Consider the following 27,561-nt stretch of genomic DNA (forward strand, 5'->3'; position numbering starts at 1 on the left):
TGTATATTACTGTCCAATTTTAGATGCAGATTACATATAGACTAATAAAAATTTTATCGTGCAATTCTCCGTTGGAGTTGAATCCTTAACTTTAAATTGAAATTCGGATAAGATTTTGTTCGTAAACGATAACCCCTCGCTTCATTATTCGCGGCTCCATACCAATCGGAGCCTCACAGATGCTTTGCAATCGGGTTTTTATTTTCGTTATGGGCGCTATTAGACATGTTTTGAATGCTTACACTAGATGCACACACTTTCTCATTTTCCAGTTCCCTGCCTTCCACTGTCTTTTTCAATGTTGCCTATGGACAAACAAAAAACCCCACAAACATAAGTTATGCTCGTAATCGATCAGCTGGAGCGAGTGAGCTATTGTTTTATTACCATCGCGTATCACGAAGCAAAGGCAAACCAACGATTACAATAAATAAACCGGAGCACGTAAACTGATCGTTGCTATCATTTCTTTTTCTACCTTCCTTTTCCTGTGTGGTTCCCGTTTGACCGGGTAGTTTACGAGCCATTTTATTTGATCTCTTCTTCTTGTTCAGGATGTCCTGGCTCATTGGTCACAGAACACACATCAGTAACCTGGGGGTAGTACCTGTGTTTGGGTTGTTCAATTATAATTATTTTTCACTTACTCTACTACTGCGGTTGGTAATCATAGTTTTAAAAAAATAAATCCGTAGACGTTTAAGAGAAAATGCTAAAAAAAAAACACAGGAAAAAATAGGAAATAATTATCACATATTGTTGTTTGCATTCTATACCCTCCCTGTCTCGTGCCTCGGCGGAAATGAGCATTTGTAAAATTGGCTAACTGAAGAAGGACATATGTTCTTGTTCTGTTCAACCACGCTGGCCCCATCATTTTGTTTGTTCCCCCTCTCCGTAAGTGTGTAGGTGCATTACCACGCACCACGCAGCAGCATTCCGAGTTCTTCGAGCTTACTTTCGCGTCTAACCTTTTTTCCCTGTTCTTATCTATTCATTCGGTTTCACAACGTCATCACAGCTGAGGGCTTAGTCTTTTACTTGCGGTCCCTCTCTTCATTCATTCCTTTCTGCGTTTATCTAGTTTCTTTTCTGATGCTTTGCATACTTAATGTTTTTCTACTAAAGGTCGTAATAGAGCTTAGTTTTGCCCCCTCACTGGCAGGTTTATTAGGCAGGTTTTTCTACGTCCTCGAAGCACACAATGAAGCATTTTAAATGGTTTATTCTTAGGTGGTGGTGCAACCTCCGGCGACAAACAGAATAGAGCCGATCGCAACACAAGTACAGGGGATCAAAAATTCAACACCCGTTGGAAGCAACTCGATTACGATAGCGTAACAGACTTTGCGCGGCAGCGATCAACAAGCACCTAATTTGCAAGCAATAGGATAAATATTATTAATAAGAAGAGTGATTTTCTTGAAAGATAAGTATTTCATGGGTTGCTTTTGTTTGGTTTACGAAACATCGACCGCAACGCTCTTCAGTTCCTGCAGTTTTCTTTTTTTTTGTTTAACGAGTTCATCTACCGAATGTGTCTCGACTATTGTGTTTGCCGAAGCGCTAGAGAGGAAAGGTTTATCTTTCTGATCTGCCTAGTTCTCGGGAATAGTTGGCAGGGCTTGCTGAACGATTGTGGCTGCCGATGGGGAGAGTTTTTCACTAGCGGCGGACAACCCTGAAGCCGACCCGTTGGAGGAGGAACCGGAGATGTCACAGCCATCGAAGTCGATCTCCGGAACTGGCTCACGCCAGTAGTTGAAGCTGGTATATTCGTTATCCTCCTCCTCGATGTGCTTAATCGGCGGGTAGAGTTGGTCAACGATGTAAGCCATGTTGGCGTAACTGTAACGAGTGCACGGAGGAAACCATTGTTTAGTCAAAATTATCTACATTAAAAAAAACGGGAGCATCTGCGTATCGTTAGTATTGATTCACAGAACCGAATACCACCGGACGAACGAAACAAAGCGAAGAAAAAACATTCAACTAGCATAAACAAGTATTGAAGTAATGTGTGGTAGAAATCATTAAGTGGTGAAATGTTCCATTGTAACCCCAAACACCACATGGATGGTTTAAGCTTTATACAGACAGATCCACAAGAGTAAGCCTTAGTTTTTAACAAAGCGATACATGGATGATTATTAGTCCCATCTGAACGTGTGTTATTACTTTGTTGGATGAGGTTAGCGGCCAAGCATGAAGTCGTCATCCGTTTTAACGCGGCAGTTAGAACGCATCCCGTGCTAGGAGCTATTCCTCCACACGGATTTGGACGGAAAGGTAGGCCATGTTTTTTTCAATACGCTTTCAATATGCTTACCATCGAATCGTTTCCTCACGCGTTAACACACCTAATGGCACGATATTTGCGGGGGTGAAATTTGAAGAACCGGCCTATCGCTCACACTTTATCGGGGTGGAATTCAAACACTATCATTTCACCGAATCACCGTTGAGGAGTTTGACACGAATAGTTTGACTAGCATTTTTTTTTTGGCCCAGTGGTTTGCCTCTACTAGTTTGCGGCAAACACACTCTCACACTCACTTATACTGGAGTATTTGTCTTCTGGACAAGGTGGACGGTTTCTGGACAAGCGTTCACCAATATACTTCGACCGGTCTTGGTCATGGCACAACCAATTCAGGTTCAGGTAATATAGAGAGCAAAATAAATCAAACAAGGAACATTCTTCTCTCTGTTGGACTCAGGGGGGAAGGAGGGGTGGCGTAGCAGCGCTATATCAAGAGTAATATATCAGGTCAGGTGTTTTGGGGTAGGCCGGAGTGTTTGGTGGAACGGTAATTCCGGAGTCTCTGTATCGGTACTCGGCAAAACCGGAAGCTGCTGAGTGCTTGATTTTGGGGGTTTGTTGTTGCTGCGGCAGCTGTTGATGCTGGGGTCGCTGCTGATGATGCTCATCACCGCTCGTTTCGATTGGAAACTGCAGCTGCTCGTCGTCGTAGTCATCGTCGTCCTCGTCGTAGTCTGAGTAGTCAGACTCGGGTGACTCGTGTTCGACCGGTGGGAAATAATCATTCACTACCAGCGATTGGCCGGTATATCTAATTTGTTTGTTTTTACACACAACATCAGTGAAATGTGCAACAGGAAGACAGGGTCAACGTGTAAAACGAATACGGTTCGTTTTGGCGTTAACGCAGGCAATTAATTGGAAGGTTGTAGGTTGGGTGTGTTGGGTTGCCCGAACGTCGAATGAAACAAAATAAATAAAAATAAAAAAAGAACCAACATGAGTATCCCACACGTTTCGCAAACTATACAATAACTCAACCATTGCGATAGATGATCAATGAAAGGCCAAGGTGCGTAACCAAGACAGATTAACCAAGAATCTGCTGTTTAAATTTGGAAAATCACCCTCCCGGACCGATTGAAAAAGTGTGTCCCCTTTGTGGTGCCTTTGTGTTTGTGTTGTTGTGTGTTGGAGTAGTGTGTAATTTATGCTGCTATAGAATATATACATTTTTCTCGCGAAATCCCGATTAGGCGATGCGCTTCCCAGCGCGTGCTACCAATGACGCCAAAAACACCGAAAGCCGATAAATAAAGTTATGTTTCGTTAACATTTTTCTCTATTCTATGCACGCATATTCACAAATGTTGTCCGTGTGTATCCCGAATGATGCCGAATAATGAGACGAAAACATATGAGTATGTACACTAGAAAGCGATAAAACCAGTGGAAACTTACGTTGATTGGAATGTTTGTGTCAGCTCGTGCTTCAGCTCTCCCTTTGGATTGATGGTGAAAATTCGAGACGTCGGAATGCCAACAGCCCTGTACGCCCATACATCCTAAAAAATGGGAAAACGTAACATTATGATCCAGTAAACAAGAGCGTCCCAAAACGCAACCACTTACGTTAATCCTATTGCCGTAGCCAGCATAGAACGGGTTCCTATCGGGGAACAGGTCCCGAATGTCATTCAGACACGCGATCTTAAACTGTTCCGGTTTCTTTTCGATCACTTCCCGGTGGAAAGCGGACATGAGCGAGGTTGGATTGAGCAGTAGTGGGCCGTCCGGCAGCTTCACGTCGCCTTGGCGGATTGACTGAAGGTACCCCCTGGTCGTTTTCGCCTGCCCAATGGCTCGGGCCGACAGGTACAGCATCTTATAGCCATTCTCCTCGATCTTGGAGAAAAGCTGCGCCACTCCAATCTGATCCCAACTCTTGCCAACCATCGGCAAAATGTGGCCCAAGACGTCCGATCTAGAAAGGGGATGAAAGTTGTGAAATAAAATACATGCAATCTTTAAACCGAAAGAGATTTTGACATCATTCTTACTTAGTGATCGTGCCATCAATGTCGGAAATCACAACCTTATCACTGTGCTTCCACTTGAACAGGTAGCACTTGCAGCGGGTTGTACCCTGATAGGCCGTGGTCACACTGAACTCAATCTCATTGATGCCATCCTGCAGATTCAGCTGATGGATACGCTCGGACGAAAGGCGGAGCGTTTTTCGGTACTTCTCGCTCGATAGCGCCAGCGCCTTGTCGTTGCTGTTGTCCATCATTGACTGATGCGACTTTTCCATCACCAGCTCGGAATCTTCGGACGAAAGAGATCCATTGTAGCCATCTTCCGCCTTCGTCGCCGTCTTGTACGGTGAAGCGTCCATCGCGGCGGATGCTCCCGCTGTTCCCGGTGCGGCATTACCATCCTCATCCGGCGAGTTCGAGCGTGACGTCTGCGTGGCTACGGCAGACGATGCTTTAGAACCATCCACACCATCCATTCCTAGCTCGTTGGCCGCCGTCGGAGTGGAAGGTGTCAGCGGGGGTGCCTCGCTGCTCGATGGTGCCGGTTTCGATTCGTTCGAACGTCGCCAGTACCACCATCGCCCGCCAACGTTTGGCTGCGGTTGTTGCGCTTGCTGTTGCTGCTGCTGCTGTTGTTCCGGGGCCACCTGTTGCTTTTTGGACTCGTCCCCATCACCTCCTCCTTTCTTGCTGTCCAGCAGCTCGGTTGGAAGCGCCTTTTGGAATGCTAGCATTGTCATGACCTGCGGACACGCTACAGCCCAGCTGTAGTACTTGCCGTTGATGCGCACCACCAGATCCGGAGACCCGAACACGCTCGGGTCGGCTAGCACGTTCGAGTACTGCAGGCGCGCACGATCGAACTGCTCCTCCGAGGGACCGTCGGGAGTGTCCAGTCCTCCACAGAGCGATATGGCGATCGTATCGATCGACTGGCCAACTAGATCGGCTTCGCTCGTTTTTGTCTGCCGCTGATGGTGGTGATGGTCGTCAAAGTCCGAATCGGTCCCTTCCTTCAGCATCGCACCATCCTCCATCGACGTGGGGCTCTGCGGGATCGACGTCCCATTGCCACTCTCGCGATCTTCATCCTCACCACTGCCACCGTCGCCCCCACGCTGCTGCTCGTCCTTCTTCTGCTTGCGGATCGGTAGCGGAGGGAAGTACAGTTTGGCAATCTCCGGCTCCATCACTTTGTCCAGGTCGGACAGATACAAGCCATCAGGGACGCTTTGACGTTTCTTTTTGTTGTTGTACTTCATCAAACTCATGAGCCCGTTTAGCATGGAGTTGTGCTGCGCCTGCTTGCCACCGTCCGGATCTCCGCCCGCTTTCGCCTCGGACTGCGTCGTCGGCAGCTCACCCCAATTCCACGCGTCACCATAAAGCAGCTTCTGATCTTCCGTAACGGGCTTTTCGCGCTGCGACATCTCGAACTCCGTGTCGCTCTGAATCGGTGTCGATGGGCGCGACTGCTGTGGGCTTGTGCCGAGCCCCACATCCGTGTCGCTGAAGAAATGCACGTCCAGCTCGGCATGGTGGCTGGAGGACATTGCCGCCGGAATGGGAGCGGTGACGCCAGGCGCTGAGGATGGTTCCGGCGTTTCGCTACCTTCCTTGATGGAGCTCTCCTTTTCTTTCGCGGCCAGCAATGCTGCGTTATCTTCACCGGTGTCTTTCGGTGAACCTCCACTGAGCTGAGATGCGGTGAGACTGTCCGATGTTTCCGTACCTTCGTTCGGATCGGAATGATTCGATCCGCCACCGGAGCTGCTGCTGGTCGAGTTCTTGCGTTGCGTATTTTTCTTCTTCATCAGCGACTTCTTCCTCCGTTTCTTCTTCGATTTGGAGTCACCCAAAGCTTCCACACTGCCCTGTTGTTGTTGCTGGTTTACTGCTGGGCTGGTGGTGGCCACTGGCAGAACCTCTGCCGCCGATCCGGTAGTGGTCGGTTGAGCATCGATCGGTTTAAAATGTTTGTCTTCCAACGACTGATCACCACCCGGTAGGGGCGTGCTATTTTTCCAATCCACTCCTGAACCTCCGCCTCCAGCAGCGCCACTGTCGTCATCCAGACCCTCCATGTGGAAGATCTGCTCCTGCTCGGCTGCCTCCGCCGCTGCGACCCATTCCTGGCGAAGCTTTTGCATGGTGTACTCCTTCTTCGTCAGCGACAGGTCCGGCCTGTTGGTAACGTTGTCCGTGTGCCGCCGGTGGCTGTACTCGGATCTTTGGTTTTCGTACTTTACTCTCTCCAGCTCGGCGTTCTCATTCGAGAGATCCACCGAGTTGCGACGCGGTCGGGGCATCACTTCCTCCTCACCGACGACGGCTGCTCCATCGCTCTCCCGGATCATCATCATCGAGGTACCCTCACCCGCATCCACCGGACCAACGACCGAAGACTGTCCCTCGGCACCGCTTTCTGCTCCGATGGGTTTAAAGATTGGCCCATCGGCGCCCTGTGCGCTAGCGCCCTCATAGTTGGTCAGATACGAGTGAGTTGGGATCGGCGAGGTGGCCATATGTGCCGGCACTTCGCTGTCATCTTCGGCACACTCTTCCACGAAGAACGCTTCACCGGATTCGCCCAGCTTCATCTGCAACTCCACCGGTTCGCCATTGACCTCGATGTCGACCACCTTCTCGCGACTGCGCAGCACGCCCAGCTTGCCGAAGCGTACGTGAAACGGCGAGCTGACGAACGATCCGTCCGGTTGCTCCACCACGACCACATCGATTGCGCCGGTCAGTGTGGCGCCATTGATCTCGCTGTAGAACTCCTTCACGTTGCTGAACAAACTCACCAAGCTATTCATCTTGAACGCTGGCGCTTGTGGTTAGGGAACTAGGAACAACGACAACGACGAACAACCAAAGTGGCAACACGTATCACACGTTTATCACGCACGTTGGGGACTGTGAGGACTGACGAACCGAGACTAGACCGAGTTCACGTTCACTTTCGATGCGTCGTCGTCGTCTAGCGTTTAGATCTGGAAGTAGAGAAAAAGGAAACCAATGAAATCAAGTGTTGTTCCGGGGTTGTTGCGAGTAGCTGGATGTTAGATTAGATAAATATGAACGGCCGGGGAGCACTGTTTGTCCAGATAAGAGCACCCCCTCCCTCTCTTGAGGTTCGGTAAATCGTACTTTAACCTTTGCCCACGCAATGAGCCGATAAACAACCCCGAGGAGCACGGCACGGAAATGATGCCTCTAACGAAAGACGCTAGCCGAAAAGAACCCTACCCGAATGTGATTATTTATTGAGGGTTCAACTATAATTCTTTCCAAGGATTACTCACTTCGGATGTCAGAACCCACTTGCGTACTATCTACTAGGGACGTCTAAGAAACAACGTGCCATGTTATTTTCCTTGCTGGCGGCAGCTTGGCTGCCAACCAGTTGGAGGCGGGATAAACAAATAAACCTATAAGTGCACGGACGGTCGGGACAGGTGATTCAGCAGCTTTTCTTCGTGGCGCGTGACATTTTCCCTCCTCTTACCATCCCCTAACACGCCTACACGGTGGTGTCACCCCTTTCAGCAGCGATTTGCGTCACACTGCAAGTAAACCGTCATTATTCCTCGCCATCACTTCAACAACGAGGTAGAAGCACGCAAATTAGCCCCCCCGCTTTGGAGCAGCATAATACCCAATTGCACGCTGGTGCTTGGTGTGTTGGTAGCACCAATTTGCACCATTGACAATGCCCCCCCATCGCGTGGCAACGTTTCTTTTTTCTATGGTGTAAAACATAAGAAACCAACGCCACCGTTTTGATGGGATGAAATGAAAATTGCAACAGATTACCAACATCCGGTTCTGCGAAATGTGGTTATGGATGGAAAGAAAGAGAATGCGATCGCAAATTTTCTCATTTACAGCGTTTTACATTTGAATCGTCAAACCACCAAATAGCAACACAAACGGGTCAAGTAGACAATTCGTCGCTTTCTAGGATCTTCCAAAATGATAGTTGTCGTTTGGATGTTTGTAGTAGACACGAACAATTGAGGGGTGCAGGATAAAGTAGGCTATGATCGCTTTTTCGCATCAGGAAACGAGCGCGAATCACAACAATCCTCGCAAAAGTATGTTTTAGACCGGAAAGCGATTTTCCCCTACTTGACCCTTTTGTGTTGCCATTTGGAAGTTTGACGATTCAACATCAAATACTTTACAGTAGGCTATCGTTGTTTGATGTTCTACGTACACTGACGGGTTTGCTAGCTGAGATGTAAATCGCCGTAAATTCGCCGCGGGTAGCGGGAAGAAGGATACTTGTTTTTCAAGAGGGGTTAAAAGTGGAAAAAGGATATTTTTTCACACCCCCCACCGACCTAATTTAAACGATTTAATTGAAGGTCGTTGATAATCTACGGTTGATTACCTTGCGAACGGTTGTGAACCTTCTAACCTTAAGGTGAACCGACCACAGCAAATACAGCATATACATAAATACAGCAAACACATTGAACGAACCAATATTAAAAGAGGCAAGAAGTTTGCTTCAAAATTCTCATTGCAGAAATTCACCTCTTTTAGGGGAAGCGAGGGTTTTCTTTGTCCCCCCTTTGTTTGCGTTGGGTGGGTTCTCAAGTTGGCTCAAAGGTTAACTGATTTCGCTAACACGCCGAACACACTGATTTACCTTTAATTGCGTCATGAAAAGTGAAACCTCAGCACGGGGCCCTTCGCCGCGTAGGTCGTCGCTTGGACCGAGAATGGCGACCGAGACCTCGGTGTCGATAACGCAATGAGTTTGCGATTGCGATAATCCAATCGTCAAACGGACTAGTGCACGAACCAAGAGAGAAAGAATGACCTTTAACACGCGTTGCATTTGTCGGTGTTGATCATTCACTACTTTTTTGTTTGTGAGTTGATCAACATTCTAACCCGCATAGGATAATGGTGCAATGTGTAAGAAAAACCAAACCTTCTCTCCTCTACTCTTCGCACAGTTCAACCTGAGTCGCTTTAGGTAACGATAATCAACGACAAGCATGACAGAAATGGCAAGTTGTTGAGCAGTTTTCCTCCCCAAAAATAAACTCGTTCTGCCAGCCGGATTTGGGTCAACCCACGGTTCACGCGCTTGCTTACTGGTTGCAACAACTGGCCACTCGCGACGCTGCACGCGATCAGCTGACATGCCGCAATCCCCAGCCCTCCATTCCCCCCACCCGTACGACCAGCAAGACTGGAACATGGTCGAGCGAAGCTTGCCATCGATCGTGTGGTGCGTTCTTCCTTTTTTGCGTTAAACAACCACGTCACTTTCACCGCTTCGTGCCGCGATCTCCCGTTACACACCGATCCCCCGTCTTTCCTTCCACTTCTCTAGAAATCCCACTCGATCGACCTTTGGACCCACATGACACGACGCCGCCAAGCAAAAAAAGCATCATTATCATCATCGGCATCCTGGTACGTGGCAAAATGAGCCGCCGATTACTCGTCTGTTGCATTCTCGTGTGCTCTTGCCTTCGGGGTGACGTTCCTCCGCCGGTCGGCACTTAAAGTCATTCATCTCAGAATCAAGCAACGCGTGATAGTCGACAACCTCGCTGTCCCTGCCGTTCGGCTTGGCATACAAACAAAACAAGGTAATCGGAATTCCATCACTCTTCTCAAGCACGTGTATGCTGTTTGCTCATATCAACGACCGCCGAATGACGTCGGTGTGTACCGGAACCGGTTCCTGTCTGGGACAAATGAGCGGAAATGTTCCCCGCGAGTAAAACGTAACCAAAGGCTTTCCATACTTTACCATCATACAAGAACCGACAAAATATAACTCCCCTGTCGCTTACAGTACGGTCGGTGCCGCCGTTTTTGATCGTCGCTTGAGTAATCGATCTATTTTTGGGCAAACATGCCTATTTCCAAACATCTCCCACACATGGACGATATTTTCCTCGATGATAAATGACCGATACCTGTAAGGAACAGTGTTTGAGAGACGGTCGAAAAAGGGAAAAATTGGATCGCATTTTAAAACGACACGAACCAAAAACATACCCCACACCCAAAGAACAAACATCGCCGGTTGCCAATGACAAAAATAGTTTCCGCGTTTGAGGATCACGACTTCCACGGCCAAGCCAGAGCGAGAGACCAGGTCGCGTTCGGGGTGTCAGTGTCAAAGTAAAAATCTTCTCCGACATTTGCGGCACACACAACGGGTGGGGTGGAAGAAGAGGGCATAACCCAACGATTTCGCAGATATAAACCAAAAAAAAAAAGAAAGGCATAATTTTAATTTCATGTTTGCACTCACATACATGACCATGGGACCCCCGTTAGTTCTTACTTACCTCCTAGTTAGCTAGCAGGTTTAAATTAGGTTTCCTGAACGAAAAGCTAACCTTGGAACTTTTTGCCACCTCTATGTTTCGCCGCTTTAGTCCTATGCCACAATAACTATCAATTTGACACAGAGACTAGCTGTGGGAACTTTTCCATACTCCCACAAAAAGGATGATATCTTTTACGAAAAATTAGATTGTTTTTGTTTCTTCTGCACAAACAGGTTCCCTCAATTCACTACCGGTGATTGGTACACTTCTAGAATGTTTCTACCGTTTTCCAGTAGTTTGTTTTGATGGGATACTCCCGTTTACTTTCTCAAACACTCGTCGAGGCTGCGCACGCGATCAAGAAATGCTTCTATGATTTACACAGAGATGCTTATGTCTCTCAGATGGCGCACACTTTCGATACTTTATACTCGGCTTTGTCAAGCCTTTGAAGTTAACTTTTTCTACAGCAAGAACACTACGTAGGTTCACATGTTCACAATACGTCTGTTCTTATTTAGCAATTCGAGCGTTTTCAACTACTATTTTCTTTTTCGTTTAAACACCGCCACCCGAAGACGGTGGCACAGAGAGTCGCGGTACAGAAAATCGCCTCCCCAAACGAGAGGACACACTTCCGTACTGGTTGGGGTTGGTTTTGCGACTGAACCAAACGCCAAGACAAGCCGCAGGTTGGCGAGCACGCGAATGGACACGAGTGTCCCCACCACACGCCACCAAGGGCCGCGGAATAGCTGTTGTGATCACTCTGTGTGTGTGTGTTTGACTGATGGGGAGCGTTTCTAGGAACGTGTGTGTATTTATGTTGGCCGCGAGAAGACGCCGTGCCGCGGATCTTAAAGCAATCCGTCGGAACGGTAAGCGCTAAGGGGGTGTAGAGTTGGGGACAGAGACAAGATGTACGTAACAGTGTATGCGTGAACAGTCGCCAAAGACGTTGTTTAGCGTTTGCGATACCGCACTCCCTTCGGTTTCACCAGACCCCCATGTGGTGAAAGAGTCAATTTTTCGCATAATTACGAGCGCCCCTCGAGAAGTGCCGTGACCATCATCATCATCGATGATGAGTGTTGATTAGCGCCGCAGTACTGGCAGTCTCAGTAATGATGTGTTTGTTGCCGGTTTTGCAATTGCCACACGATCACGCTACTATAGGAAAACTTCAATGTATAAATATTGATTTGAAAATGGAGTTCTACAAGTGCCACCTTCCAACTGCAGGTTTTAGCAAACTTTTCATAAATCCTTGTTTAAATATCTGGCTTGCCGACCCTATGTCGTATCATTACAGAAATACTTGTACGCACCATGCAAAACATTGTAATCATGGAACCGTAAAAACCATTTCGTAATAGCACGCATAACCGGCCAAGCATTGTCAATCCCTTTTGCACAAGCATTGTTTACAAGTTTGAAGCACTCCTAATCGCATAGATCATACCCGAAATGGCCATCCAAAAATAGCACTAGTCGCGGCGTTTTGGCAGTCAATCGGGCCTTCGTCCGTTGGGGAACAAAACAAACCCAACGCCACATCAAGCCGACCAATTTATGTCCACTTTGGCCAGGATACCATGGGAATGTGATGTTTTATCGTGCTTCCCCGCAATTGAACGTGTACTATACTGGCCCGGAATTACGTTTGGTATTCACGAGCTGTACCGCCGAAGCCATAGATGAAAGGAGGAACCATATTCGATTGGCTAGGCAACACGCTGCAGCAACGTGACCGGTCAATTGTGTTTGTCGTCCACGCTTCGACTTCGGCCTCAAGATCATGAATCATTCAGCATGTTGGAGGAGCTCGAAAAGAACCGCAATTTTCCTTCGTTCTACTGCTTTTATTTTGACAGTATCGGCACCTGTTCGGGGACCTCTCCATGCCGCATCGCATCATGGCACCCTCGCGTGTACCGGGTGCGTGGACCTGCGCATGCACAGCACGTGAACACACCGTCATGTTAACCGCTCGGATAATTCGGAAGCAGCCCAGAAAAATTATTATCAGAAACACCCATGATTCAGAGCCAACCAACCTTCGATTTGTGTATTCACGTATTTGAAGGTTGAAATATAAGTCTACATGAAAAGATAAATGAACTTTGCAGTAACGAAGAACTGACCGAACAGCATCATTCAATGGATGCGGTTAAAAATAAAGTGATGAAGCAATTCATTTCTCTTCTTCGCGCGATATTCCCGATGTTCCCGCCGATGGTACTACCGTATCTAGGGTTTCTTCAACCGTACTCCAAGGTCAGTAGAAGAAAACGGATTCGTCTTGTTTCCTCTCTTCAAGTAAATCGATGGGGGTTTTGCGAGTAAATATGGCACGTGTGTAGCGAACTGGGAACAAATTGTTGGGAAAATAATGAAGAAAAATTCCCCACACCAAAAAGCGAGCCCCGCGGCCAAACCGCTGTTTATTTCCGCTCTCTCCCGCACTTCTCTGGCCACTTACCAGAAGTAGTACGCCGATCGGCCAATCCGCATGGGTAAGGAAAAAGTCGGCCATTTTTTTACACACGATAAAATGGTTGGTGTTGGGTTTGGCGGGATCGTTCACTCAAAATACACTTCTCGGTGGGGAGCAAAACCCTGTCCGTCCCCTGAAAAGCCGTGCTGCCGAAGGTTTGCAATGCTAATGGCCACCAAACCGATGGGCATTAGAAGGTGCGTGGTGTGACCAATGGAGGTAGGAGGTCCAATTCGCGGGTTTTTCTCAAACACATACAAACAGCTTGAACCGCTATGTTACTGCTGCTCGTGATTGCGGTAACGAACCGGGGCGCGACAATATGTGACCATTTTGCGCACAATTTATTAGATATGTTTTGCCTCTGGCTCTTCCTCCTAGATCCCAAATAACGCCGCGGACAGGATTATGTGTGCGTGTGTCCTTGGAGCAAAAGCTGTTCGCTTCGAGCGACACCGACAGCGAGATAAGTCGACAGACGAGCCGGCAAACATGCAGGTTTGGCCACAATGCCAAATTGTGATACGCAATATCCAGACCATTCTGCATTTTCATAATCGATAAGACAGATCGCCAATTTCTTCTTCCGGCTCAAGTTCTGTTTTCATTTTATAGCAAAAGTTGCCTAGAAATACTTCCTATTTCGTACCAATTAATGCCCGTGTGTATTGAAATTTATTCATCGATCACGGGTGAATACCGTTTGTTTTGGTCCTATGCGCACTTCCGGTTGACGTGCAATAGCGCCCGTCATGTGCTCTCCAATAATTAATTCAATCAACTAGAACCTGCTCGCCGTTGTGGCGTTGGCGATATACGATCGAGTATCAAAACACGCCAAGTGCTAACTGTTGTTGTTTATCGTATCGACCATGCAATGTCTCCATCGTGTCCTCTCTCCCTCGGCGTTGGAAGACTCAAGAGGTGCAGCTAAACAAATTACTATCGCTCGCTTACAGATTGTTTGAAGCCGTTTGTTTTCTAGCAGTAAAAGTACCCTACCAACTCCTCGAAAGCCAAACGACGTAACACGTGACGACGATGTAACTGATCTACCTTCATGCAACTGCTAGCTGGACTTACACGAACCGCATGGAGTGACACACTTGACATCCTATAGAAAACGTGTAGGTAGGTGTGTGCCTTTGCAAGGAAAGAAGGTATACGATGATCGTACGATCCACGATGCAGGTCCCTCCCCCTAGAACTAATACGCAGAGGACACGATCAACGTGTGGTTTGTTGTGGGTGTTGAAAAACATGTTTTGAAACCTCCCTCCCGCCCCCGGCACTGTCTTTCCTGGAGACCGGATTTTCCGTTTGCCGTTCGTAAACAACGCTGCAACACTGTACTACGCCGTCGAAAATGCCGTGAATGCCATGAATGAGTTGGTGGTTCCATCTATCTTGTGTTGCCTGCACGATCCTCGGGGTTAGAAATCGGGATTGAGGGGTGGCGCGAGAGATGACTTCCGCCTTGATGGTTGTCCACTTCCAAACAACAAACCATCGTACCCCTCCACCATCGTACCCGTTCCCTGCGCCTTCGTTCTACAATGTTACTCTTACAAGAAGCGAGTAAAACCAACGTTGAAAGTGAATAATAGCCACGAAACGAATGTTAGAGGAATGTGGCGGACAGAGCGGACGGGTGGTGGTAAGTATGGCGCTAAATTCTTTCCTTGGGGGCACGACCATTCGCACGTAAACAACCCAACAACGGGCCGGGTGGTGGTGGTGGTCGGTGGCGGAAACCTTAGCTTGCCGGACCAGACCGATGCCGGCGACGATGACGGTAATGATGATCACGACGAGGATGATCTGAGGGGTCGGCGGTGTGCGGTACGTGTTGTCGCTCGAGCAACGAACCAGTGAAGGTCAAAACAGAAAGTGCGGAACACACAGACGCGGGGGAGAGGGGTTCTGTTGTTGACGTAGAAACTTTACAGTAGATGTTTTGATAAAAAAAAAAGGAACACTGATCAACTTGTCTTATCTACACCATGCCGGGGTTGGTTTTATCAATCAAGTGTTTTGGAATTTTCAAGTCATCCCCCCGGTAATTTTCTACACACGAAGAATAGGTTTGATAAGGTGGCGGCCGAAATTTCCCATCCTATTTTTCCCTGATAAACACCATCATAATATCAAGAGCAGACACAGCATGTCGGCCACGTTTCGAGAGGTAAGTTTCATGCAGCGTGCAGATAGCAGCATCCTATTACGCATAGAGACGTGCCCTTCTCGCATTAACCAATGGCGGAGCAGCTCGATCGCCTGCTGCTCAAAGTTGCGGCGCAATAGTTTGCTTCGGGCCACAAACAACAAAACCTCTAAGCCAACCGCGCCGATGTTCGGTGCGTCAGCGAAAGTGGTTTTGTCTATGTTGGAATGGATGCACGATCGCGCGCTCGCGCCATGTTATGGCGGAAGACCAGGAAGACAGTGTGGCAATGTAAGAAACAGGTTGACTGGGGATGAGGAAAACGGAAGATTTAGGCTTATCTCTTTATGATCGTATGATTTCCTTACCCTCCTGACCTTCGTATCGATCGATCGCCTGACCCTACGAAGCGAATGTTTGTGTGGCTGATTGTCTTTATCTCCGTAAAATAGTAGGGGGCTAAGCAAATCTTCTTCCTGACGTCAATCTGTAAATGCAACAATTATCGACCTCGTTCCATACTTGAAGACTTCCCGAAGTTGGTTCACTCGACGATCTTCCTATGTGTATCACCGCATTATTGTTGGTTCCCCTTTGTGCGTACCTTACAGTGCCCCTTAGCGATTCCACCGTGAGTCATCGCAGACATTATTTCCTCCCTTTGCGGATATTTTTCTTATGGCATATCCGTCCGTTTCTTCTTTGCCAGCGGGTGCAATCATGTTGCAACATGATTTTACTTGCACGAACGAATGGCAACCAGACCCAGTAGTAGTAGAATCCGAGAGGCGCACACGCAAGAATTCCTTCCTTGTTTCGCTTCACTGTCTGTTCGGAGGCGGAAGTTATTCTTCTCACAACGCATACCAAAATGCATCAAATGTACCTTCCTTTCCGATAAGAAACATGCTACAAAATTATGACCATTGGCTTGGACCGCCTGAGGCGATGGTGAATCACACCAAACAGACGAGAAATTTACAATAGCGCGTTCGTTGGTGTTGTACATTGTTGGGTGAGCCAGTGCTGGGCCACTGGGAAGGGCAAGGTTGTCTTCTTCGCTCGAAGAAACGGTCGAGCGCTCGTGGCTTCGTGATGATGACCGTGAGGGAAAATTCACCGTTGTTAATATGTGCGGCCGCCGCTTCCTTCTTGCCGTTCGCTGCGTCTGGTCATCGAATCGAACTGTAAACCTGTAGCCAAGGCACGTTTATCACACGACGCGGTGTGTGCATCAACGTAAACGCCAGGGTTTGCCGGCAAAATCAGCAATTCAAATGTCTTCCCCCAAATTCACGGCCGCCGTCGTCGCGTACCGTCGCAGTTCATCGACCATCGTATGTGTGGCCTGAGATGCGCAAGAGCCAGTTCTTCAAAGGAAGCGCACTTTTTTGGGCAGATCGATGACCTCCGCTGGCCGGCTGAGGGGTGGAACGGAAGTAGATATTTATCGATTTTCCTGTACATATCCTTGTGAAGAACTGTCAGAATGGGGCATCGATTTATGCTGCTGCACATTTTTTCCGGACATACCTGGGACACACCCTGGGGTAAATGAGGAACAATTCAGATTACCCCAGCAATGCACGCATCGTAGTGCAACGGGCTGCAAGAAGGCCGAGCCAACCTGTTGGGGTTGGCTTTACGCATCGGACCATGCTTGCCCGGTGTCGGCTGATGTATCGTACGATGTATGGTGCGATGCTAGACCGCTTACCCCTTCCCTATCCCCTACACTTGCCGGAGAGCCAAGACGTTCAACGACTGCACCAACACTACCCCAACCCCGGTCGCGGTGAGGGGAGTAACGGAAGGGTTATAGAGAAAAAGAAACAGCTGCTCAGGTGCGAACGGTAGTTCTTTGTTTACAACAAAACATAACTCGCGGGGTCAACTTTGGATATCTGTGAATAATTGCCTGATCCTTTCTCAGAACACATGAATGCTTGAGATTTTGCATTGGGGTTTCCCATCGGAGGGAGAATACTACCGAACCACAGCAACGTGAGTTGCGGATTTTATGCTAAAAACTGTGGAGTATTGATTTTCTCCTTCCCCAATCCAGAAACATAAGACCGGTTGCGTAGACAGGAGGAAGCGATTACCTGTAGTATAGAACTCAAGAAAAGCGTACTTACAATAAAATGACCGCGGTTAACTCAATTCTGGACCGATGAATACAGCCTTTATGTTCTAGAATACTGCTCTCAGCCACGGAATGTTCCACATTTATCTTCGGACTTTCCCACTCTTTTCCTACACTGATCTCTACGGAACCGCACACGACGCGTAGCCTCGTTTCTACCCAGGTTAAACTTGTTACAAAAATACCTTTTCGGTTCTATTTCGTCCACTTACTCTGGAAGTACACTTGGAAAACCTTTTTCCTTCACTTTCGATTGTTTTCCGTCGTCTAGTACTTTCGAGGCCTGCACATGAACGACCGACGGAAAACTGATCGATTATCTGAAGCAAGGGGTGCAAAGCGTTTGTTAGAAAGAGAGCGCACGCTCGCCTGTCTCAAATGTCACTTGTGCGGACAAAAACGCTTCATTGCCAAGGTGTTTGAATAAGCGTTTTTGAACAACTGTTTTGGTCCGTTAAACAATGATTTATTGTTAACCAGATACAATGGTGTTTAAAGATGCAAATCTATTGGTAATTCTTCATGCTGTGGGTCATTTGGTTGTTCTGTGTCCAGCGGTGGGCCAGCAGGATTGATCGAGTCCGATGGTGGATTACTGATATCGGGGGCCCCAAATTGAACTGGTTGATCTCTACGCAAAAACAATTTGCATTAATATTTCAACGATAGACAACTTTGAGAGTAGAAACACTTACCCATCTTGTGCTGCGATAAAATAAAGGCTGCACACGATGACAATGATGAGAAGCAAAGGTTTACTCATGATGAGAGAGATTTATCCTGGGGTTGAATGTTGTACAGACGTTCAAATTAAACTGGATGCTGTCGTCCGATTTGCTCGGCATTTTATAACACAATATTTGCCCACAAAAAGAGAATCATTTTTGCTGACACTTTCAACAATGCTTAGTTGAAATTTGTTTCCCCCATCCAGCCGTACTTTGATCAGCTTCGGATTATAATTGAATTGTAGCATTGTGAAATCGGTTGAACTAGTTATTCCGTTCCAGTGGATGCATATTCATTGTTATAATTTTGCCACAATTGAATGTCTGTTGGAAAATTTTGTAGTGGTCAACAATCAGTCGATTAAGTTGAAATGCTTTACCTATTTACTTACTTACATAAGGCCATTTTAATTCAGGGAAGACCTAGTGCAGCTCATTGGAAACATTTTTATTTATTTTTCATTCCCAAATTTCCATTTGCACGTGTTGATGCTAAGCGTTTTAAAAAATGATACCAAGGTCTGTGTAAGAAAGCGGTACATTCAAAAAGTAGGAAGTGAATATTTTTGACAGTACGTTCTGTAGTTGTTTACCTTTTCGTAACACTTTACTGAAAAACATGCAACCCTCCAGTTCGGATCTTGTGACATCGTATCTTGATAACAAAAGTGCATAAAGTGTGTTGTAGTATTCTGTAGTTTTCCATTCCTACCGTTGCTCAATTGTGTTTTTGCTGGAACAAACTCGCTGGCGCTAAAATGGTAAGAGTAAAGTACAAGATTGGCGATTAGCGCTTTCAATGCAAATGTTGTTGCGTTTTACCTTCGTAGAGCTATCAGGACGAGGAGGAGCAAGTGGGATCGTTTCCGAAAGATTTCGGGTACGGCGACTTTGAACACGAGACCGACAGCAATCGTGTGTCGGATGATAAGCCCCGAATTCTGCTGATGGGACTACGCCGTTCTGGAAAAAGCTCCATCCAGAAGGTGGTGTTCCACAAGATGTCACCGAACGAGACGCTGTTTCTGGAATCGACTAACAAAATTGTTAAAGATGACATCAACAACAATAGCTTTGTACAGTTCCAGATCTGGGATTTTCCAGGACAGATTGATTTCTTCGATCCAACATTCGATTCCGACATGATCTTCGGTGGTTGCGGTGCGCTAGTGTTCGTAATTGACGCGCAAGACGACTATTTGGAGGCGTTGACAAAGCTAAATCAGACCGTCACCAAGGCACACAAGGTCAATCCGCGTATCAAGTTCGAAGTGTTTATCCACAAGGTTGACGGGGTTAGCGATGACTTTAAGATGGAATCGCAACGGGACATCCACTCTCGTGCGACCGACGACCTGATCGACGCTGGACTCGAAGGAGTACACTTGAACTTCCACCTCACGTCGATCTACGATCATTCGATCTTCGAGGCGTTTTCGAAAGTGGTCCAAAAGTTGATACCTCAACTGGCAGCGCTCGAGAATTTGCTAAATCTGTTTATTCATAACTCGGGCATTGAAAAGGCGTTCCTGTTCGATGTGGTATCCAAAATTTACATTGCCACCGACGCAACACCAGTGGATATGCAGAGCTACGAGCTATGCTGTGATATGATCGATGTAGTCATTGATCTATCGTGTATCTACGGGTAAATATAATTTTCCCGTCCCGAAACGTCCGTTCGTGTTTCAAAATGTTTTTAATTATTTTCCCATTCCTTCTAGTTCCAGAGACAATCCCGATGTACCCGCATTCGACAACCAAAGTTCGAGCATCATAAAAATGAACAATAGCACGGTCCTCTACTTGCGTGAAGTAAACAAATTCCTCGCCTTGGTTTGCATCATCCGGGAGGAAAGCTTTGCCCGGCAAGGAGTCATCGATTACAACTTCCTGTGCTTCCGGGAGGCCATTACTCAGGTATTTGAGTTACGCTTCAAACATCAGAAACTGGAAGCGCTTGAACAGGACTCGGACAATGCGAGCGACTACCGAGTAAATGCAATTTCTTCTATCAACGGAAGTGGTTCGAAAAACTTCGAGCTTCATATCGGCAGTAAGTCATCGATGGGTTAGACCGGAATTCGTATCCAGTTAGTATGTTCTTATGGCAAAGTAATCATGGGCAATCTTGTTTAGTTTTTACACATTCATACCTAAATTTACTCAAACTCGTTGATTTTAAAAAAAAAGTTTATTTGTTTTGCTTTGTCGAGAAACAGCAAGCGTAAAGGAGAGGATACATAAATAATTCCCGTGTTAAAGTTTGTGTTTTAAACGTCGGTTTTCTTTTTGAAATTTAATATTCTCAAAACGAAATGTATAATGGTGTATGAAAATGTATTAGAAGTGTTTTTTTTAGTTATGTGTTTCGTAAAAGTTACTTTCTGTGCTGTGTGATTCTGCTTTGGTGTTATATAAAGTAGACGTAAGTCTAAACAAATCCAGGTATGTAAAGTAATTTTTATTTTTTTACTTTTTCAGTAATTTTTTTGCTTATATAATATTACAATCGTTGTAAATCCTAAGTGCTTTCGTTCCTATCGCGCTGCTGAAATCTTGCGATTCTTTTTCCAATTTACTTAACCTAAGTGGGGGCCAATGCGTGGATGATGACGAATTAATTAATAGAGAATGGTGATATAATGATGATGAATACAATCATTAAGACCCTACAAACAAATTACTGAAAGATTACAATTTGAGCGTCTCTTGTAAGTGGGATCTTAATGCACGTGCACAGGCGCTCAGGAACATTTCATACAACTGCTTGTGTCAGATTTAAGTAAAGATGCATGCTGCTTCAGGAATAATCGGATTGTTAATGTTTCATTTTGTCACCTCTCTTATATTGCGTAGCTATATAGAGCTTTGTAGTAGACTTCGTATGACATAGAAACGATCAATTGATTTTGAAGAAACAACCAAGGGAACAAGCAATTCTTTTATAAAAAGAACTGTTGGCTACGGGACTTGCGTTCTCGTTTGGGTGTTTGAGGTCAAATATTGATAAGGCCTATCAGACCAACTTTTTGCTTCGACGATGATGGGCAACCCATACTGTAAAGATGCCTTGTAAAATGGCTACAAATTGACTATCGCTGTAAAAAAGCTGGTCCATTTCCGTCCACGAAACACTTTGTGTGTTCAAATAACGGCAGCCAAATTATACCAAAAAAAACCGTTGGGCAGAGGTACACAAACAGCCACGACACTTGCTTTAATGTTGTATGTTGTGTGGTTAAATGTTTGAAATGCTGTTACCTTTGCATCCCTGAGAACTGGTGCTTTTGAGGGTAATAGTCAGTTTCTCCCAAATGTTGCTTGTGTCCAACAAGGTGTAGCAAACACGTTCACACCGTTTCAACAACGTCGAAACTCTACGTGCAAATAGCGCTGGATAAAACAGTCCCTTGTTGATGTTAAGGTAGGTTTTTGTTTTTGTTTTCGTCTATCCAATTCCATGCTTAGCTTTTTTGAGGCACTTTGTGAGTGTTACTTCCGGGTAAGATTAGCTCAGGCTCCCTCCCCTGACTCTATGTTTTACACGCACAGACACACACATACACACTCTTTCTCTCTACCGGTCAACAAATGGACCACAGCCTTTATCGGAACGACGAACTGATCGTCGTTTTTCCTGAGCTCAGAGCCCACAGATAAAGAAAAAAACAAGTGTTACATTCGCATGTAACGAGTAGCAATGCCACGCTAGGAAACTATGGGGACCCTACAGTAATATGTTTCAAAAGTGGCATACAAATGGTGCCCGATGCAAGGAAATATTTGTTGTAGAATGGCAATATTTTGGTAGCTACAAAAAGCAAAAAAAAAAAAATATCTCCGTCTATCAGGTATGTTGTTGATACGGAAGGACTTTTCGCGGCTATACCCAGTATTCCAGAGGGTCGTTGCTTAGGCGTACAGGGTAAGAATTTCCTCGATGGCGTTCTTGGAGCCAAACACAAGCGCAATGGTGCCAAAGATGGCTACGATGACGTTCTTCCACACGATCCAATTGCCCGGTCCGAAGCCTTCATCCCAGTAGGTGACCATTTCGATGACGATCGGGATGAGTAGCCCGAGGATAGAGAAACAGAAGGCACCGATGAGCCCGATGAATGGGCCGATAGTGGGGACGGCAACAGCCAGCAGTACAGCGGCAGCGACAAGAATGGTACGCATGACGTACTCCACCAACCGGGGACGCTTGGTGAATTTGTCCTTGATGGCAACCCAACCGATGTCGAGGCAAACGTAAAACTGAAGTCCAAAGGTGCAATACACGGCGAGCGCAATGAGAATTTTCACCGCTTGGGCAGGGCTACCGAAAAGGAAGGAAAAAAAATCGGTTATGGTCAGACAAAGGGACTTCCATGGACTCAACGACGACGGAACTCACATCTCATGGACGGGCAGATTGAGCGTGATGCTGCCTTCGGCTAAACTGCCGTACTTGACGTAGCCGAGGAAACCGAGCAGAATGTAGATCAGTGTAACACCCGCCATGCCCTGGTTCAGCACTCCACACAGGCCGATAAAGTTTTGTGGCGTCTTCATCTGGTTCTCGAGCGGCATCACCACACCGATGGCTTCCATTGCGAAGATGACGATGGCGAAGAACGCCGGCCACTGCATTATCGGCTGGAACAGTGGACGCTCGGTAACCGGCGGCATGTCAGTGACGAGGTAGTAGAAGGTGATACCGAGCCCAACGCCCATGAACACGTTAGCCACCATCGAGACCGGTGCGAGGTACTTCAGGTTGGGCACCCAGGAGAGCAGAATCAGTGGCACGAGCAGCAAAGCGATCATGAAACGAAGGTTCAGCTCTTCGCCATAGTAGTACTCGATCACTTGCTTGAAGTTGGTCGCGATGATGACGGTGTACACGGCGCACGTGCCGAAGTACGTCACGAACAGACCAAAGCGGATGCAGTACGATGTCGGCATGCCGAGCGAGCGGCCCCAGGCTGGTCCATTCTCGAAGGCCACCTCCGCGATCTCAGAGAAACTCATCGCAGACCGATGCGTGCGACGGTACAGCGTGTGGCCGCACTTGACCAGCACGTACGCGCAGTGCGTACAGATGAAGGCGGTCAGGACGGTGGCGAAGATACCGCCAGCCAGACCCGCGTAGCTGAAAGCCACCGGCATCGCCAGGATGCCGGTTCCCAGAGAAGCTTTCAGCAGATGGGTTAGCGTTTCGCCATCACTGCAGATCAGAGAGAAGAGCATTAACGTCAAACTTGTGAGTAGTCATCGATTCTGGCTTTGGAACTGGATACTTACGTTGTGGGATGTTCCAGTTTTAGCCGTTCCTTAAACGGATCGTACGGTGCAGTGCCATTGGCTTCAACATCTGTTTTTACCGTTGTGAATTTGTACCTGTTAACGAGAACCGATTTGAAGAGATTAATAACAGTTATGATGTTATTCCTCTCTTCCTATTGCTATCTGATGAGGCTTTTTGTAAGACACTTCCTACAACCAGATATCAGCTGCCACGTGGCAAATAACTGCCATTTTGAATTTAAAAATACGTATTTAAAAAAAAAATGTTTCCAAAAACTATTCTATGTAGCTTTCTAAATGGCATACTGTAAACTCTTGAGTTCATGTGGAAAAAGAAGCCTCAAAATGGCACACCCCAAAAGCAATGGATATGACGAACCCCAACCAGTAGATTGCATCACCCAGGTTTAAAGTTCTGCAAACCAAAGCGAAAAGAACTTTGCTGGTTTCTTGATTTTTGTTTGTTTGTTACAACTTCACCTTATATCCATGTCCATTTTCTCCTCGTTGTTATTGTTAATGCTGTTTGCGGACGCCATGTCGAGGGGATATTATGATGCTTTGCTGAGATGTGGCTTGTTGCTTCCTTTGGCACAACTAACTACGCACATTCGGTATGTGCGTTTAAATGTTTGCCGCTTGTGGACACGTTTCAGATTCGTGCCGAAATGAGCTATTTTCACTTTTAGATATACACCACAATACACATGGGGGAAGAGTTCAAAAGTTGAGGTTTACAACGTGTGGGAAGTCTTTACAGTACACACTTTCCACAATATAACACAGTACTGATTTAAGGTCCCGAAAACCCGACCTTCTCGGTGGACTACTGCTACCAAACTGACGACGTCGCGGGATCCGCTTGGACCGTTGGTCATCCGGGTCCTGAAGCGTCGGCCGACCAAGACAGACATGAGTCTCGTATATACCTTTTGGCTTCAAGCGAAAATTGGAAGATAGCTCTTTTTTTTAACGTGTTCCTGCCCAGTCCAGTATCGTGTCCTCCCTCCCGTGGAGAAACGTCGCTGCGGTTTTCCACGGCACAGAAGAAGACAAACAAAAGTACCACGATTGGTCAAGTTGGAGGCTAATTTTTGGTTCCACAACAAGCAGCATGCGGCGAAGTGGGGTAACTTGGCGTCCGACATGCTCAAGTTATGTTTCGGGTCGGCCATTCTCCACATCCATGCCTCCTGCGCTGGTCCCACTTGTTCCCTTTGGCACGCGTGTGAGGAAGGGAGGAATGCAACGTCGTCCTGAACAGCGCACTGGGGTTCACCTCTTTGCAACTGTTATTAACTTCTCTGTCCGCACATGCACATCACTCTTCACCTGAATGCGATGCATTCTCCATCCCCTTTTCTGTGTGCATTTTCCGCGCTGCAACGGTTGAAAATTGTTATCCCTTCCACCGGCTTTTCGTAATCGGTGCAACCTGCGGCCATCGATTGAAACAAAAAAAAAAAACCAGGGCTTCTGATATGTGATAGACTTCGGCCACATGAGCGAGTCACATTAGTACAGAGAGACATCCAACTTTTGCCACTCAAATGAAGTGTACAACTGCATCGCGTCGAGCAAGTTGGGCTGACTTTTCATAACGGCACTCTTATGCCTGAGATGGTGGCCAATGTTTTCCTTCGCTTCACTTTCATCGCGTACTAAAGAAAATCGTATGCACCGAAAAATCATGCGATTCAAACTGCGTATAGAGGGACGGGGTTTAAACGCATGCAAATTAGTCGAAAATCGGGTTGGGGGATCGTGGCACGTATTGCATACATGTTTATGATGGGTATACATTTCGCAACGTCTACCAATGCATCGTCGGCGGTGGCGATAATTTAAAGGTACATTCATTCACTCGTAAAAAATGCATTATGCTAGATGCAGCGACAAATCGACCTTAAGTGATTTTGCGTTTATTTTAAAGAATATACAAAAAAGAAGTATGACATAAAAATTGAGAATATTGAGAAAGATTTTTTTACTTTAAATTGATGAATTATAAGATCGTAATTAGGTGAGTTTTTTTGATGTTGTAGCATTTTGTTTGCTTTAGAATATGTGTAGTTTGTGTAGTGTTGCTATAAAAATTCCTTTTGCATGTTTTTTTAAATACCTTTCCTTCCTATTTTGCGCTCATTCCAACCTGAGTTTAATTTATTCCACAAAGCTTGCTGCATCGGGCTCTTCCTCCTCTTTGCTTTTGTTGCCGAAAATGGTAGGCTTTCGTATATCCTTCCCATACTCCCTACTTCTCCATCCGATGTCCGGTTGAAAATATCGATTCGGTTCGTTATCAAACTTTGTCTTCCCTTGCCCTTTTTACGCAGGTTCAGATAAAAAAAAAGTCCGATGCACCGAGGATGCGATCCACAAGAAAAGAAGAGCGATGATCGCGCGAGAAGAAGTCGTTTGTTGCGTGTCGAGTTTTCTCCCGGGCCTTACGGGATGGATGATTGCCAATTTGCCACCGAAGAGGGACGAACGAATCGAACGAAATTTTGCGCCATTCCTTGTTCGAATCGGTTGACCTCTGGTAGGAAAGTGTAAGACCGCAAAGCATCTTACGCGTTGGTATGATATTTTTCGGAAGATTGCTTTTCTTGGGTTTAATCACCAACACTTTTCTGGCTGTACACCAGCGTCCGATCGGGTAGGGTTTACCTTGGACTGCGATACAAAGCGTTTGGGTAGCAGGGAAAACAGTGAAATTTCATACAGAATTGTAAAAAAACACGTAAAGGTTGTGTAAACCTGTATACGGTTGTACCAACTAGTTTGGACAAGACGATTCGTGTATGAAGAGCATCGATAAAAGAAAAAAGACCCGCAACGAGGATTATGAGGAATCTCGCGGTATCATGCAGAGAAATGAAATACACGATCTGTCAGTAGCCAAGATTCGTTTCGCCCACGGATTCGGCATTCGGCCCCCGAGGGGGGTTCGAGGAATTTGATCATTTTACATTATGCACTTTTGTGTGCCACCGAGAGGAGAGCATCCCGAAGGATTCAAGGATAAAATCCGCTCTGCTGCACGATGAACTGAGGCGATTAATTATCATTAGTGCGTTTTAGGTATTCGTGTGATGTCACCTTTTTCCCTTGTTGCTCACATTCCGACAACTTTGTTTCTGCAAAGGGTACATATTTCAAAACGTACCCCGTTCTCTCCCACACCCAAACAATAAACAGCAATCCGACATAAATTTCAATGATTTATACGCAATATGTATGCCGTGGTACGAGTGAAAGTATTTAAGGCGTGTCGAGGATCAATAAGTATCCGTAAATTACATGATTATATATATGTACTAGTACAATGTATGGCTTGAGGCTTATCAGTTCTTAAATGGATAGCATCTTCCAAGGAGTGAACCGCCAAAACACCTGGACACCTGCTTTACTGGGTTTTTATTTACACGTTTTTGTAATATTTTTCCTGTCATTGCTTATTTTTGTTTTGGAAATACTCTTTCAAAGCGGCATTGAGTAAAAGGCTTGGGGTACTTGTAAATAATGCCCCTCACTAAACACTTGAAGCATGAGGATAGGAGAAAACCGCGTGTTCATGATGACAATCTTACACAACTAAACACTTACACAGTGGCTCCATTTTTGCCGTCCTGAGGGAGAAAGGTTTCCATCTCCTGTGGGGGTGGACCCGTGTATTCCTAGGCGGGAATGATTGGAACGGATTAAAGCAATTGTCGATGGGATTCGTTGGGTGTTCTATTGAAGGATACTTACATTAACCATTTTCCTGTCGTTGCTGTTGTTTCTACTGTTTGAAGAGAATCTCAGACTGGCAACGTACTTTAGCCTCTTTTCTGAAGTACCCGATTATCTGTAAGCGGTCCAAAGGAAAGGAAAACATTAACGACTGCTACTATGTAGGGGCATTGCCATCGGCAATAGTTGTCAATTGAAGGAACTCGTATCTTTATCCCAGCCTAGCCCCACAACCCGTCTATTGGTTTCATTTCGTTCGATTAGGGGGCTCTCTATCAATCGATACTTAATTGAAGTATGTCGGTATTAACAAGAGCTTTCCTTTCGCCAGTAGATGCTCTCCGCTCAGTTGTGTTAAGCCAAAGTTCTGGTCTATTGGT

General features: G+C 46.4%; 3 protein-coding genes across 3 annotated transcripts; 1 reads left to right on the top strand and 2 right to left on the bottom strand.

The window, feature by feature from the left end:
- Positions 1-1,065: 1,065 nt before the first annotated feature.
- LOC131281968 (phosphatidate phosphatase LPIN3) lies at positions 1,066-7,149 on the bottom strand. Its single transcript, XM_058311345.1, has 4 exons — positions 4,324-7,149; positions 3,896-4,247; positions 3,725-3,828; positions 1,066-1,848 (listed from the first exon to the last, which is right to left on the bottom strand). The coding sequence occupies exons 1-4, from the start codon at positions 7,119-7,121 to the stop codon at positions 1,599-1,601; spliced, it is 3,504 nt and encodes a 1,167-aa protein (XP_058167328.1). The 5' UTR covers positions 7,122-7,149; the 3' UTR covers positions 1,066-1,598.
- Positions 7,150-15,274: 8,125 nt separating this feature from the next.
- LOC131294821 (ras-related GTP-binding protein C) lies at positions 15,275-20,231 on the top strand. The gene is made up of 3 exons (XM_058322867.1): positions 15,275-15,295; positions 18,979-19,796; positions 19,873-20,231. Exons 1-3 carry the CDS (start codon positions 15,275-15,277, stop codon positions 20,222-20,224), a joined length of 1,191 nt encoding a protein of 396 aa, XP_058178850.1. The 3' UTR covers positions 20,225-20,231.
- A 367-nt stretch (positions 20,232-20,598) lies between these two features.
- LOC131287638 (proton-coupled amino acid transporter-like protein pathetic) lies at positions 20,599-27,292 on the bottom strand. Its single transcript, XM_058316743.1, has 5 exons — positions 27,200-27,292; positions 27,053-27,123; positions 23,441-23,536; positions 22,551-23,363; positions 20,599-22,472 (listed from the first exon to the last, which is right to left on the bottom strand). The coding sequence occupies exons 1-5, from the start codon at positions 27,206-27,208 to the stop codon at positions 22,064-22,066; spliced, it is 1,398 nt and encodes a 465-aa protein (XP_058172726.1). The 5' UTR covers positions 27,209-27,292; the 3' UTR covers positions 20,599-22,063.
- Positions 27,293-27,561: the final 269 nt, after the last annotated feature.

This window comes from Anopheles ziemanni, chromosome 2 (assembly GCF_943734765.1).
Source record: "Anopheles ziemanni chromosome 2, idAnoZiCoDA_A2_x.2, whole genome shotgun sequence".
NCBI classification, from domain to species: domain Eukaryota; kingdom Metazoa; phylum Arthropoda; class Insecta; order Diptera; family Culicidae; genus Anopheles; species Anopheles ziemanni.